This window comes from Jaculus jaculus, chromosome 3 (assembly GCF_020740685.1).
Source record: "Jaculus jaculus isolate mJacJac1 chromosome 3, mJacJac1.mat.Y.cur, whole genome shotgun sequence".
NCBI classification, from domain to species: Eukaryota; Metazoa; Chordata; class Mammalia; order Rodentia; family Dipodidae; genus Jaculus; species Jaculus jaculus.
Window position 1 is genome coordinate 166863368 of NC_059104.1, and position 16422 is coordinate 166879789.

Here is a 16422-nt window from a genome sequence, read left to right on the forward strand (position 1 = left end):
TTAGGTATTCTCAATGCTAGTCTCCCCAGATGGCGGCAATTGGAAATTAACGCCTCCTGGAGGCGGTGTATTGTTGGGGGCGGGCTTATGGGTGTTATAGCCAGTTTCCCCATGCCAGTGTTTGGCACACTCTCCTGTTGGTACTGTCCACCTTATGTTGGCTGGATGTCCACTCTCTGCTCATGTCATCATTTCCCCCTGCCATCATGGAGCTTCCCCCTCAAGCCTGTAAGCCAAAATAAACCTTTTCCCCACAAGCTGCTCTTGGTTGGGTGATTTCTACCAGCAATATGAACCTGACTGCAACACATGCCAAGCTAAAATGATCTCTCTGAACAGAAATAGCTGTAATACTTCTTACTGTACCCTCCAACTTAATATTATCACTTGTGCTTCAAAACATATTCCAGTGGACATAACTGAAACCCACATTCACTGCCTGATAGTTGGTGAGGTTCTGGGTAATGTGATGTATAAAATAAGGTGCCTATCATGCAGGAGTTCCCCTCTAGCACACAGAGAACAAACTAATAACCAGCACATCGTGGTGCTCTGCATCCAGTATAGACTGCGAATATTACAATCAGAAGAGAGTCAGTCGTCAGAAGCCTCAGCAGAGGAGGCTGGATTTGATGGGTACCTTAAAGGATGCTAGGGCGGGGGGAAGAGCATTCAAGAGAATGAAAAGGTGGATAATGAGTATGTGTGCAGGCGGATGGAAAGGGAAGGGGATTTAAGACATAAAATACAACGTGTGTACATTCTGGTTTATGGAGCCAGGTCTCACAAGCCGTGGACGTGAAGGACCCCATCTAGTTCCTGACCTGCGCTCGTCCACTTTCCAGCCGAATGCCGTACAGAGCACACGGCACGCACAGGAACTTGAGATGTGGCTGGTCTCATTTGAGCTATGCTCCACATGAAAAGCAGACACTAGATTTAGAAGGCTTCCCATGAAAGAAAAAAGGTGAAATACGTTGTTAATAATTAAAATATATTGAGTACATGCTGACAAGATATTAATTTCAGATATATAATCTGGATTTGGGTAAAACGAAATCTGTTATTAAAATTAATCTGTTCCCTTTTGCCTCTTATAATGTGGCTACCAGAAAAGTAAAATTTGTACTTGTGACTCGTACTTTTCTTGTCTTTTTTTGTTTTGTTTTGTTTTTTTCGAGGTAGGATCTCACTGTAGTCCAGGCTGACCTGGAATTCACTATATAATAATCTCAGGGTGGCCTTGAACTCATGGCAATCCTCCTACCTCTGCCTCCCAAGTGCTGGGATTAAAAGCATGCGCCACCATGCCCGGCTATTTTTTTTTTTTTTTAACTGAATAGCACTGGGATGGAAGGTCTAGAAACCTCACTGCTTTTTTTCTTCTGGATTTTGGGGCTACTGTTCTCCCCTCTTATGCCTATTTTTTCACTTCCAGATTTTACTGATTGAGAATATGTATTACTTTATAATCAAGAGAAGTAAACACAACACACAAATGAAGAGAAAGGAGCTCTATCTGTTGGTGGAGGAGAGCAGCCTGGGAGAGTGAAGGGCTTTCTGTCACTGGTCTGGAGGGTTAGTGCACGAAGGATGGCGGACAGCTGTTCTCCATCCTGACTGAAGACAGAAGAAAGCGGAAATGGGTGTGAACCGCAGGAGGGGGCTGTAAGTTAAATATAGAGAAGAATTTCCTGAAGTGAGGGTGTTTAAACTCTGGAGTGAGTTATGGAAGCAGCCTGTCCCCCAAGGTCTTTTAAAATCCTACAGATACCCATATGCCTTGTGTGTTCCTGTCTAGAGGCAAGGAGATGGCCTGTCAAGGTTCCTTCTAAAATAGCTATCGTGGAGTAAGTAACTCCAATAAAACTTTCTTTTTCATTTACTTTCGACCAGACTTCACTTCTTGTGTTAGGAATGCCAGTCTGCAATCCATATTCTCAAAGGCAAGCCCATGTGATACTTAAGTGGTACCTCTGAGACTTCAAAGACAATGTCATTTGATCTAAATTTAAAGACTATCGTCAGCTAGCCATGTTTTGTAAGTCCCTCAGAGGTTACCTCCAGAATTCAGTTCTGAATTCAGCAAAAAGTATGACTGCCTGAAAGGAAGAGGGTAGTTTTTTTTTTTCTTTTTCTCTTTTTCTTTTTGTTAAGTGAGGCTTTTAAACACTTAAAAATTTTTTTTTGTTTATTATTTTTATTTATTTATTTGAGAGTGACAGAGAAAGAGGCAGATAGAGAGAGAGAGAATGGCCATGCCAGGGCCTCCAGCCACTGCAGACGAACTCCAGGTGCGTGTGCCCCCTTATGCATCTGGCTAACGTGGGTCCTAGGGAGTTGAGCCTCAAACCGGGGTCCTTAGGCTTCCCAGGCAAGTGCTTAACCGCTAAGCCATCTCTCCAGCCCTTTTAAACACTTTTAATAAGAGTATCCATTGTTGTCATATCATCATTGTGATCTTAAAGAAAGCAGATTGGCTCCCTCACTGTTAATTTTCATTATTCTCCGTTTACTAAAAAACCATCTTCCTCAAGTATGCCAAAGATGTAACCAGGCCAGGCCCAGGGTGCAAGCATAATCCCAGCGCTTGAGTGGGGAAAGAGCAGGAGTTCACAACCAGTTTGAGTCCATTATGGCCTGTATGAGATCCTATCTCAAAACAACAACAACAACAAAAAGGAAAACCAAAAACAAAGTTCCTAGGTAATTACCTCAAAAAATACTTTCACTTAAAGCTGTTGAGCTTGAGCCTCTTTGTTTAAAAAAAATGGCAAGAAATATCACTGCAGATCTGAGGCTAGCCTGGTCTACGCAGCAAGTTCCAGACCAGCTTGATCTAAAGAGTGAGTTCCAGGCAAGCCTGGTCTACACAGTGAGTTCCAGGCCAGACTCTCTCATACATACATACATACATACATATATATATGTATGTATGTATGTATATATATATATATATATATATATATATATATATATATATATATATATATATATATATATGCATGCATGCCAAGGACAACTAGATGAGAGAAGAAGGCATCAGGCAGAACATGGAGCTCCCACGGGGGAAGGCAGAGTTGCTAACCATCAGAACAGGCACATCCCCCAACATAATCTAGGACCCTGCTGAAAAGTCCACTTCTCTTCAGTGAGGGCTGAGCACAGAAATAAGGTTCTCTGGGGAGTGAACTGGTCCTAGGACTTCCATACGTCTGGCTACAGTTAACCTCCAACACTGTAGGGGACTGAGCTGAAGATGGGCCACAACACAGCGAGTGACCAGTGCAAGCCGTGACCTTGGAAATATTTGTCTTATCTACTTCTTCAGATCAGAAGCTAAGCAACTGTGAACTAGGCCCAGGCAGTGTGGAGACTTACATTTAAAAAAATATATTTATTTATTTATTTATTTGAGAGAGAGAAAGAGAGAATGGGCATGCCAAGGCCTCCAGCCACTGCAAACGAACTCCAGATGCATGAGACCCCTTGTGTATCTGGCTCACGTGGGTCCTGGGGAATCGAACCTGGGTACTTTGGCTTTGCAGGCAAACACCCTAACCACCAAGCAATCTCTCAGCCTGAGACTTGCACTTACTCCCTGTGTCCCTTAATAGTCCCATGTTTGTGCACAGGAGGTAACGAATCCTCCGGTACAAAACACTTAATAATACTGTGTCTAGTTCTTTTTAGTTTATAAACCTCTTTGACAGATACCTAGTTTGTTGCTCTCTGTTCTATCACACTGCCTCGCATGAAGGTGACAGATAATTTAAGCTTTTTATATATATATTTTTTTAATTTTTGGTTTTTCAAGGTAGGATCTCACTCTGGCTCAGGCTGACCTGGAATTCACTATGTAGTCGCAGGGTGGCCTCGAACTCTCAGCGATCCTCCTACCTCTGCCTCCCCAGTGCTGGGATTAAAGGCGTGGCGCCACCACGCCCGGCTAATTTAAGCTTTTCAATCAGGAAAAATTAAACCAAGAATAAAAATTTCTTTCAATAAAATAAGGCAGGTTTTGAAACCATGTTTTTCTCGTATGTTATTATGGGAAAAAACCCAGAGAACATGTCACTCAGAGCAAAGACACGACAGGCGTGGACACACAGTGTGTCCCTCACAGCAAAGACCACAGGCATGGGCACACAGTGTGTCCCTCACAGCAAAGACCACAGGCATGGGCACACAGTGTGTCCCTCACAGCAAAGACCACAGGCATGGACACACAGTGTGTCCCTCACAGCAAAGACCACAGGCATGGGCACACAGTGTGTCCCTCACAGCAAAGACCACAGGCATGGGCACACAGTGTGTCCCTCACAGCAAAGACCACAGGCATGGGCACACAGTGTGTCCCTCACAGCAAAGACCATAGGCATGGACACACAGTGTGTCCCTCACAGCAAAGACAACAGGCATGGACACACAGTGTGTCCCTCACAGCAAAGACCACAGGCATGGGCACACGGCTGAGGCTGTTCACCACTGCACGAGTTTCTTCTTACCTTTTGTTTGTTTCTTAATCATGGAATTGAAATACGTAATCCTTTTTTAAAAAATTATTTACTTATTTGCAATGGGGAGGGGAGAACGAATGAGAAAATGAAAGAAAGAGAGAAGGAATGGGCACACCAGGGCCTCCTGCCACTCACTGCAAATGACCTCCAGACACATGTGCCAGTTTGTGTATCTGGCTTTACATGGGTACCAGGGAATCAAACCCCGGCCGTCAGGTTTTGCAAGCGAACACCTTTAACCACTGAGCCACGTCTCCAGCCCAATGTAGTCATTTTTGGTTCTGCCAGTTTGAAGTTCTTGAACTGTTCACGAAACGTATGGCGCACAGCTTCCTTTCCTGAGTGACTGCAGTGGGGTCGGTGGCTTCATTTTCGCCATATATGTCTTTTCAGGACTCTGGATGTGACATCTGGGTTTCCCCTGGAGAGGTGATGGGTGATAGGGTATTGGTGCCACACAGCTAGGAGGGCTGGGAAAGGGCGGGGGGGGGGGGGTAAGAACGGCTACTAACAAACATGGGTTTGAAAGACCCTGAGCCTATGACAAGCCCGGTTCGACTCTGCCAGCACGAGCGATCCTATGATCCTGGAAAGTCACCTCACATTTCTGATACTCAGCTTCCTGACCTGCACAGTGGTGGCTGTTCCCGTTCTCCACAGGGTTGTTGCAAGCATAAAGAGAAACAGACAAAGTTACAAGTAGAAGGTTGGTGCTAAAAACCTTTGCAGACAAACAGAGCTGCAGGATGCTTACCTCCAAGGCTGCAGAAGGGCCGAGGAAGGACTTGGAGAAAATGAGAGGGAAATGGTAAATGTTTTTTATTTGTAAGATGACTGTGGACTTTAAGGAATAACAAAATACCTATGACAAAAAAATGAGCTTAATTTTAAGAAGAGAGGCAGTAAGTTGTGATTCACTCATTCATTACATATTTGTAACCTTGGCTAAAACAGGCAGTGCGCCAACAACTAGGGAATGGAGCCATACAGCTCAGAGCCAGCGGGGTCCCATTGGCCTCGTTTCGCAGGAAAGATTGAAGCGATGGCTGAAGCTTGCCCGAGGTGACGCAGTAAGCGGGGTACTGGTGTTCAGATCACAGTCTTTGCTCTTTCCACTTAACAGGGCCATCCTGTTTTACACAGAGTCTCTCCTGTGTCCCTGGCCCACTCCAATGCCAGTTCCTTAGGGAAGGCTTGCCGAGTCCTCCAGAAAGCAAGGGGCCTCCTCTCAACGTCTGAGGTAACTTACACCCAAATACTGCATTTTAAACTTGCTATTTTCCGCTAGGTATTTCCCGATCCATTTCATTGCTTTGATTAGTCTCTGAGCTTCTGAAATGCCAATAGTGTGTGTATTCCAAGATGAAAGGGCAGATGCTTCATTCACTGTCCTGTGTCAGGCCAGGACCACGGAGGGTGAGAAGGGTATAGCCCTAAGGTGCTCACGAGCCTCATGGATGAGATCTGGAGATAGAAGTGGCCCTAAGCCCCTGGAGGAATGCACACCTTCGTCCCCATCTCTGCCACTGCCCAGAGAGTAAGTCAAGGAGGGCATGCGCGGGGCCTTGAGCTGTGAGAACATCTCAACAAGACAGGCTGCTGTGCATGGCGGGAACTGGGCACAGCGAGGATCTATGGTCAGAACGAGTTTGTTATGTCTGGGGGTCACTTGAGGCTGGGATGGGAGCCTGGTGGAGAGGCATAAGCAAGGCCACCACAGCCCGTGCTCCGTGCGCCATGGTATGACAGCCATCAGCCGTGGCTTGCAAGCCACATTCTTCCCTGACTTAGTTGTCAGTAGATAGAAATGAGATGCTTACAGGGCATTCCAGGGACTTTAAACCAAAGTATTTAAAAAGCACTATCTCTGAGATGAAATTCTGCTCTTCAAAATGATGTTATCGGGCAGTTATAGCTGGGTCATGACCCTTGGATGGGAAAATGGGGACTTGCTTTTGAAAAAAGCTGGCGTCAACCACTGAGAATGGTGCTCATGCAACTGCATTTGTGAAGAAAGAAGGACTCGTTCTGGGGCTGGGGGATGGCTCAGCGAGTAAATGGCTTGCTGAGTCTGGATTGGCAGAACCACACAAAGCTGGATGTGGTAGTGAACGTCTATAATCCCAGCATGCCTATGTTGAGAGGGGAGGTGGAGACAAGAGAATGCCCAGAAACCTGCAGGCCAGCTAGCCTGGCATACATGGTGGCAAACAAGAGACTCTGCCTCAAAAAAAGTGGAGGGTTGTCTTCTGCCCTCCATATGCACGCCACTGCACACATACAGCCACACTCACACACACAAACCCCGACTCTCTCCCTCCCCCATCACATCTACCCAAAGATTAAAAAGTGGGGAGAGGGCTTGTTTTAGGACTGATTGTGCGACCGCTGTTAATGTTAGTTAAGAATTTGGTAATATACAAGAAAAAAAACATCACTTTATTAAAAGAACATTTATCACTTCAAAAAACCCAAACAAAGCAAGCTGCCACATAACTCGGGAGCCTGTCACAAGGAGGAATTCGGTGCATGCACTGATCATTAGCAGTTCGAATTCCTCCACACCAAAAGAACAGACAGCAGTGTGTCTCCACTGGGACCAATCGGTGAGTGGCAAGAGCCTCGTGGAAAATCGGAGCATTTCCTTTCCTGCAAGTTGTGTGAGTATCCCCAAGGAGCTGAGTTTTTTTACCCTTTGCCCTAAGGAGCCCAGGCTGGGGAGGCGTGGTCTACGGCTGTGGTCGGAAGCTCTCAGATTTCTTCTGAGGCCACGAGGGCTTGTTCCGGCTTTGTTTAGATTTGTAACTTCCAGCCCGGCTTCCCGCAGTGGTCCTAACCAGGAACCATTATGTAGCGCTCATTTCCCCAGTATTCTGCATTGAAAATAGTAGCCTATTTTTCAGTAGACTACCATAAAGTGGTCATTACTGTTCATTCGTGTTAATGTGTTGGCACAGTTGGCACCGAGGGGCACTACGTAAATGTGTAAGTTTGGGGCTTAATGGGTTTGCTATGTCAGTGCCAGGAAACCTAGATTCTTGCTTTATTACTATAAGTCCGTGGGTCATCCATGCTCAGAAAGTCATTTAATTTCTCTGTACCTCAGAGCTGAGAGCTGCTGAAAATGTGTGCCCTGGAGGGGAAGGAGGAAGCATCCCTAGGGAATGTTTCGGATGGACTGTCTGAAGATATCCTAGAAAGGACTTAATCTCTAAGGGTCCAGTAATTGTGGTTTGTTTCTTGTTATAAATGCTTTTCTACTTTTTTAAAAAATACTTTATTTATTTATTGGAGAGAGAGAGACAGAGAAAGACAGTGGGCATGTCAGGTTCTATAGCCACTGTAAACCAACTCCCGACACATGCACCACCTTGTGCGTCTATCTGGTTTACGTGGGTCCTGGGGAACTGGACCTCGTTCCTTAGACTTTGCAGGCAAGTACCTTAACCACTAAGCCATCTCCCCAGCCCCATGTTTTTCTAATTTTGTAGTTCTAATCCTATATTCAAAAATTTCATTTTTCCTTTGATCATTTCACAACTGCATATAATGTATCTTGATTGTAATCATCTTCACTACCCTCTCTTATTCCTCCCACAAAACCCCTTCTTCCAAACTGATTCCCTTCCTACTTTCATGTCCTTTTTGGGGGACCTACTGAGTTAAATTACAAGTGCTCACACAGGCATGGGCAGAGGTCATTTACTGGAGTATGGACAACTTGTTAGTGGCCACACCTTTGAAAAACATGATTCTCCCTCCTGCACTAACTATTAGCTATTCTGGTAGGAGACGGGTCTTAGGAGTCCCTCCCCCAGCCACGATGGGGTGTTCACAGGCTCAGTCTGTACAGGAACCCACAGCTGCTTGAAATTCATGAATAACGACCATGTTGGGTCCACAAGACAGCCTTCCATGGCACACCTCTTTGTCCTGTGGCTCTTACATTCTTTTGTCAGCTCTTCTGCAATGTTTTTTTACTCTTTTTCTTAAAAAGGACTGCCAGGGGTCTGGGAAGATGGCTCTGTGACTAAGGATGCTTGTTTGCAAAACCTGTTGGCCTGTGTTCAATGTCTCAGCACCCACGTAGAGCTGGACAAAAAGTGACACGTGAGTCTAGTTTGTTTGTGGTGGTAAAAGACCCTGGCATGCATGTGCACACACATACATGTGCGAATGAAAACAATTTAAGAAAAGGATTGCCAAATGATACGAGCTCTCTCAAAACGTTTCCTATCATTTCTAAATGAATGTTCACACTAGCCCAGTTAGTCTATTGTTTTTCAGTACAACTGCTGTCTGTTTCCTCTAGAGAAGACAGTAGGAGCGAAGGTGCAGAACAGCATGTTTTGACACCCTGTCTTCTTTTGAGACAAGGTCTCCCTGAACCTAGAGTCCACTGACATGGCTAGTCTAGCTACACAGCAAGCCCAGGTACTCCTCCGGTCCTTGCTCCCCCCTGCATTGGGATTAAAGGGTACTTCACCCACTAAGCAGTCTCCCAGCCTTGAGGGAGGACTTCCTGTGAGTGAGCTAGAGACCCCGCTGAATCCGAGTGGTCCCGGCTCAGCACTCCCTGCACTGATGGCTCTCTGCAGCATGTTAAAGGCCCCCCGTAGGAAAGTGGTGGCTCTCCAGATCCAGATCACGTAATAGAGAAGGCGACTTTGAGTAATGTCTTTGCAAACCCTTTTTATTACATATCTAAAGCCACTTTTTCCAAGTGGCTTTATCAGTAATAAAACTGACATTTTGATTACATTAGTCTGCCTCTTGAATCCTCTCTCTCAAATCGTTCCAAACATCAGGGGAGAAGAGGGATGCTATCTACTGGGCATCCTTAAACCACAGCAAGACATACAGAAATTACGCCTTACAATAATTAAGAATGAGGTACTAGTCCCTGGATAGACAAGCACAACAATGAAGCAGAATAGAGCGTGGAAACAGACTGGTTCTCAAGAAAGGCAATGGGGAAAAAACAGTTCCTGTAACAAATGGTATAGGGAAACATGCTATCAGGATTGTACTGACTAACAGGGTGATTAATCAGGCAAGATTGTGGGTTGCCCCTCTCCCTTTCTTTCACATTTCAGGTTGTTTAACACTTGCGCTAGAAAACTTTTCATAAATTATATGCCTTTTCTTTTTCAGTTAGACCACAAATTCCTTGAAGGCCAGGTTGGGATATTACGTGTCATATCTTCCAGAGTCTACCTCAGTTACACAGAGACCATGCTACGACCTCAAGCTCACTTTCACCACCATCATCATGTTATTAACAGTATGCGTTCAATCTTGATTCTTTTCCTTCATTCCTCAGGCATCCAGGTTCAAGTCAATACCAAGTCAGTACCGCCAGTCCTGATGCTCAGTGCACGGCCCTGTTCTTCACGTAGTCTTTGGAAATCCCAGGGTCCTATGTCTTCCTTCCATGTGGCAGACCAGCTTTCGTGTATGTGTGAGAAAGAGCATGCGTATGTGTGGACACAGGTCGGCCATGGTACGCATGTGGAGGTCAGAGAACAACCTTGGGGTGTGGGTCCTCACCTTCCACCTTGCTCTGAAGCACAGTCTGTCTCATTTTGATGCTGGAAAGCCAGGCCAGCTGGCCTGTGAGCTTTGGGGTTCTCCTGGTTCCACCCGCCTTTGCCACAGGCACACTGGGTTCCAGATGCTTGTGCTTCTCGCATCTGGCTTTATGTGGGCCACCAGGCTTGGGCAGCAAGTGTTTTTAAACACTGAGCAATGCCCTAGCCTTCAAGCTTTGAGAATTATTTTGATATCCTAAGTATAAGTCTTCAAACAATTGTGTATTTCCTTAAGAGAAATTCTTTCTCAAGCTAGAGGTCTGAATCTGTCATTTTGAGGACACTATGAGAAAAAAGTAAAACATGCGACAGGTCAACTACAAGATACCATTTTCTGGGCTGGAGAGATGGCGTAGTGGTTAAGCACTTGCCTGTGAAGCCTAAGGACCCCAGTTCGAGGCTCGGTTCCCCAGGTCCCACGTTAGCCAGATGCACAAGGGGGCGCATGCGTCTGGAGTTCGTTTGCAGAGGCCGGAAGCCCTGGCGCGCCCATTCTCTCTCTCTCCCTCTACCTGTCTTTCTCTCTGTGTCTGTTGCTCTCAAATAAATAAATAAATAAAAATTTAAAAAAAAAAAAAAAAAAAAAAAAAAAAAAAAAAAGATACCATTTTCTTACTATTCCCCAAAGTCCATCCTCAGAGCTCAGAAGGAAAAAAAAAAAAAAAAGCCAATGCTGGACTTCTTGCCCCACAAGTCATTCCTCCACGAAGTATCTCACAACCGTGACATGAGCAAGGCAGGGACCGCTGGCGAGGACATCACGTTGAGAGAGGCAAGACGTCACGTCCACAGGGGAGGACAGGAAAAGACCTGGAAGGGAGACTGTGGAGAGGACTCGGGGCGAGTGCTGATGTGTGTGCATGATGTGTGAGCTTGAGCACTGAGTGTGATCCCAAGTGCCCACGTGAGAAAGGCCACATGTGACTGTGCATGCAGGCGTGATGCAGGAAGCCACCTGATTTCTTCCTTTGGCCTCTGCACAGGTGGGCACGGGGCATGTGCGTCTGAGTGTGCGTGCACACCCACATGTACGTATATACACCACCCACACAGATGCACGTACGCACGCACGAAAAAGATCAGGGGTCGGCGCTCTTTCCAAGAAACCCGCTGGTTCCCGTCATCAGACTCTGAAGGTCTGATTCTCATTTTCAAGATTGTTACTGCCGCCATTCAAGGATTCAAACCCCCAGACTACTAAGCAGCCTGCACGTGCTTGGGCCACGTGAATCGACTCCATGTTGTCCCGGTGTCAGCCTTCCCTTTCTCTGTCTTACTTCAGACGTGGCCAGTGTGTCCTGACAAAGCTTCACACAGCAGCCTGCCCCACTGCACAACACACACCGATTCCAAACGCAAGGCACACGTTTCTCTGTAGCCTTGTCTCAGACGGTGTCCCAGACCTGCTGCCTCTCTCACAGCCTCCAGCCCTGATGCTCAGTGCATGGTCCTGTTTTTCATGTATTCTTTGGAAAATCCAAGTGTCCTATACCATCCACCCATGTGACAGGCCAGCTGTCCTCTGTCTCAGCAATGCGTGAGCACTCCTCAACCCAGCTGCCTCTCCTTCCTTTGCCCCAGAAGGTGCTCCAACGTCTTGGCCAGAGTGGAGCTTAGGTCCCCAAGTCAGCTGGCTGCCCTTCCTTGCCTTCAGAGGTCTCAGTGCAGAAGAAAACCCAGGAGGCAGGTGTGAGCAACATGGAAGCCAGGAACACTTTTCAGGTTCTTCCCCACATCACAGACTGTGGGTGTCAGAGGAAAAGGTACTCACCACCTGACCGCTAGCCCGTGCCCCAGGAAGTTCTTCAGATTTGGAAGGGTTTGCCTCAAGTCTGGAGTCCCCAGTCCGTGCTGGTATCTTAGCTGCAAAGGGAGAAGAACAGATTCTAGACAAAGTTTTGGAAAAATGAACTCCTCAAAGAGGAGACATAAGTACATGATGCCCATATCGACCACACGGGGTGGAGAATATGGAATGGGCTTCACTGTCTCTTCTTATAAACAAAGATAAAGAACATCTGGGGCTGGAGAGATGCCTTAGTGGTTAAGGCACTTGTCTGCAAAGCCTAAGGACCCAGGTTCAATTCTCTAGTACCCACATAAGTCAGATGCACATGGTGGCACATGGAGTTTGTTTGCAGTGGCTAGAGTACCTGGTGCACCCATTCTTTCTATCTGCACCCCCTCCTCTCAAATAAATAAAAATATTTTTAAAAAGACCATCCTGCATTCATCTGGTTCTAAGTGCCATGCACAGCGCTGGTGCAGTCAACACTCAGCTAATAGTCAGTCACTAGTGACAGGGGCTGAGCTCTACTTATCTTGACCCTCCAACTGTCCTCTCTGTCTGGAACCAGACACAGAACTGGACAGCTGGAATGAGGCTTGTAGATGTGCTTCTGCTACAGAGGGTTTTGTAAAATCAAGCAGCCTTCTTTCTCTATTTTGGGATATCTTCTCTGGATATCATTCTAAGTGGCTTTCCCCTAACTCGTTTACTGCATCTCTGGCCACTACCACTTACTTCCTTAAGTGACCATCATGTGTGTCTCTGTTCATCTGTACCTCACACAACCTTGCAAAAATGTGCTCTTCCCTCCCTTCCTCCTCCTCTCTCTTAGAGACAAGGTTTCATGTCTCTCAGGCTAGACTACGGTTCGAGGCTCGATTCCCCAGGACCCACGTAAGCCAGATGCAGAAGGAGGCGCACGCATCTGGAGTTTGTTTGCAGTGGCTGGAGGCCCTGGCGTGCCCATTTTTTTTCTCTCTCTCTCTCTGCCTCTTTCTCTCTCTGTCTGTCACTCTCAAATTAATAAATAAAAATAAAACAATTTTTTTTAAATTACATATGTGCAAGCTGGTGAGAGGGCTCAGCAGTTAAAGGTACTTGCTCGCAATGCCTGCCAGCCTGTGTTCGATTCCCCAGTACCCAGGCAAAGCCAGATGCACAAAGTAGTGCATGCATCTGGAGTTCCTCTGCAAGGGCAAGAGGCGCCAGTGCACCCATACTCTTTCTCTCCTCATAAATAAATATTAGAAACGTGGGTTGGGGAGAAGGATCAGCTGTTGAAAGGGCTTGCCACGCAGGCCTGACAAGTATTGCTTGGACACCCAGAACCCATGTTAAAGCAGGTGGTGCTGAAAGTCCAATGTGCCTAGTAACGGGAGCCAGAGTCAGGAGACTCTTGAAGCTCATGGGCCAGCTGGTCTGTTGTTTGCAGCAGCAAACGTATTAAAAAAGACCCTGCGTCAAATAAGGTGGGAGGTTAGGAGGCGAGGACCAACAGCCCAAAGCTCTTCTCTCATCTACACACACACACAACTGAAAACACTAGAAGGGTCACCAACAAGCGTTAACAGTGTAACATAAGTGTCTAACAGAGAAAGAGAATTCTCTCTGGTACTGAGCTTCTTAAAGAGAGCCCCAAACAAAAGTGGGTCGCCAGCAGGGTCTGAATGGATTCAGAATAAGAAGGCAGAAACACATGTTCAAATTAAAAGGTATTTTGGGTATAATGCAAGCCAATCTTTTCCTCCTGATGGAGAAACTGAAGCCCGGGAAGTGGGGACCGAATTCTGGACCGCAGGCTCCTCGGCACGGACAGAACTAGTCGGGTCTGTGTTTTACAGACCACGTTCCTCCCCCTCTACCCCAAGTCTGAGGAGAAAAGTGGTAACAGTACTTGACAAGAAAGAGGAAAATTTTCTTTCCCTGTTTCAAACCTAGCTTGGTGACCTAAATCACCTCCTGAGATTAGCTAGCCTTGAATTATAAGATCTACTCCATATTAAATGACATCACTCCTTATATTAATATAAAAGCATTTTTCTGTACATTGATAAAAGCAAAATGGCTGATATCCCACTATGACATTCCTGAATTCATTGTTTCAATAAAAAAGTGAAATTGTTTACACATGGCATGAAAATTTCACCTGTGATTCATACAGAAAAATATTAAATATCAAAAAAGCCTATACTGAAATAACAGCGAGCTACGTGTCTCAGGGCCAGTGCACAGTCAATTGCCTGCCCCCAGCTCTACAATGGAAGGTGGGTGTTGAATTCCTTTCAGAGACCACGATGAAAATTTCTCTCCAAGTCTGGTTACAGCCAAAAAACGGAAAATGTGGTAACTTCAATCCTCCACCCAGGCATTAACTGTTTAATTGCTGCAAAGCGCTATTATTATATGATCAATTTAATCATAGAATCTTAGGCTTTTATAGTGCAAAGAGACTTTGGAGATCATCTTTCTAATCTCTGTCCTTTTGCAAATAAAGAAAGGCCTAAGGGGACAAAGTTACTTAGCTGTTGGGACCAAGCTGAGACTAGAAGTTTGTTTGTTGTGTGTGTGTGTGTGTGTGTGTGTGTGTGTGTGTGTGTGTGTGTGCGTCTAGCTGGTCCTCAAGCTTGCATGGATCCTCCTGTCTCTGCCTCCCATCTTGTTGGAGGACTGCTGGGATTAAAGATGCTGTTGCTACTGTGTCTGGCTTTACGTTGGTTCTGGGGACCCAAACCCACGTCGTCACCCTTGTGCAGCTTTATTCACTGGGCCATGTTCTCAGCCCTGGAACCTCTTAATTAAAGCTCCAAAGTCTCCCACACTACTGTTACTTTCATTTCATTACATTTGCCAATGTAAATGCTTACATCATATGTATGTACATATATGAAGTTAAATTTCTTCTTCCTTCCTTCCTTCCTTCCTTCCTTCCTTCCTTCCTTCCTTCCTTCCTTCCTTCCTTCCTTCCTTTCTTTCTTTCTTTCTTTCTTTCTTTCTTTCTTTCTTTCTTTCTTTTTTTTTTGAGGTAGCATCTCACTCTAGTCCAGGCTGACCTGGAATTCACTCTGTAGTCTCAGGGTGGCCTTGAACTCATGGCAATCCTCCTACCTCTGCCTCCCAAGTGCTGGGATTAAAGATGTGCGCCACCACAACTGGCCTTGAAGTTAATTTTTTTTTTAAATTTTTTATTTATTTATTTGAGAGCAACAGACACAGAGAGAAAGACAGATAGAGCGAGAGAGAGAGAATGGGCACGCCAGAGCTTCCAGCCTCTGCAAACGAACTCCAGACGCGTGCGCCCCCTTGTGCATCTGGCTAACGTGGGACCTGGAGAACCGAGCCTCGAACCGGGGTCCTTAGGCTTCACAGGCAAGCGCTTAACCGCTAAGCCATCTCTCCAGCCCTTGAAGTTAATTTTTGTTAATACACTATATGTACTGTTTAGGAAGTCTAAATATCACAAAGTTTATAATGGAAACAGCAAGCCTACTTTTCAGTGGCAACGACTTCTAAGGTGTTTCTTCCTGATTTTCATTTCCCTAAATAAGGCTATTAAAATTTCCTACCCCCCCCCACTATGTTCCTATTGTGAAAGATAAGAATTTAGCTTTCAAGCCAGGCATGGTGGCGCACGCCTTTAATCCCAGCACTCAGGAGGCAGAGGTAGGAGGATCGCTGTGAGTTCAAGGCCACCCTGAGACTACAGAGTGAATTCCAGGTCAGCCTGGGCTAGAGTAAGACCCTACCTCGAAAAAAACCAAAAAAAAAAAAAAAAGAACTTAACTTTCTGGGGGATTGAAAAGACTGCTGGCCCTGGTTCTGTTCTCTAGTATCCCCGTAAAGCCAGTTCCACAAAGCAGTGTATATGTCTGGAGTTCATCTGCAGGGTAAGAGGCCCTGAGGCACCATACATACACTCTTTCTCTCAAGTAAACAAATAAAATATTTTAAAATAATTTAGGGGGCAGGAAAGATGGCTTAGCAGTTAAGGCACTTATTTACCTGTGAAGCCTAAGGACCCTAGTACCCACATAAGCCAAATGGACAAAGTAGCACATGTATTTGGAATTTGTTTGCAGTGGTTAGAGGCCCTGGCGTACCCATTCTTTCTATCTGCCTCTTTCTCTTTCTCTCTCTTTCAAATAAACACAGAAAAATACATAAATAGGGCTGGAGAGATGGCTTAGCGTTTAAGGTGCTTGCCTGTGAAACCTAAGGACTCATGTTTGACTCTCCAGGTCCCACGTAGGCCAGACGCACAAGGTGACACAGGAGTGCAAGGTTGCACATGCGCACAAGGCAGTTCATGTGTCTGGAGTTCAAGTGCAGTGGCTGGAGGCCCCGTATGTCTATTCTCTCCCTCTCTCTCCTCTCTGATAAAAAATAAATAAAGGAAAAAATTTTAATAAAAGGATTTAGGGCTGGGCATGATGGCATACTCCTTTAATACCACCACTCAGGAGGGAGAGGCAGGATTGCTGTGAATTTGAGGTCACCTTGAGACTACAGAGTGAATTCCAGGTCA

The 16422-nt window shown here is 45.8% G+C and overlaps 1 protein-coding gene across 2 annotated transcripts in view; it reads right to left on the minus strand.

Annotated features, from left to right (window-relative positions):
* Positions 1–16422, minus strand: part of Uvrag (UV radiation resistance associated) — a 365773-nt gene that overhangs the window by 15374 nt on the left and 333977 nt on the right. For both annotated transcript variants that reach the window (XM_045145963.1, XM_004656260.3), the window contains one exon: positions 11883–11974. In XM_045145963.1, the coding sequence (XP_045001898.1) occupies positions 11883–11974 (92 nt within the window). The remainder of the gene's footprint in view (positions 1–11882; positions 11975–16422) is intronic.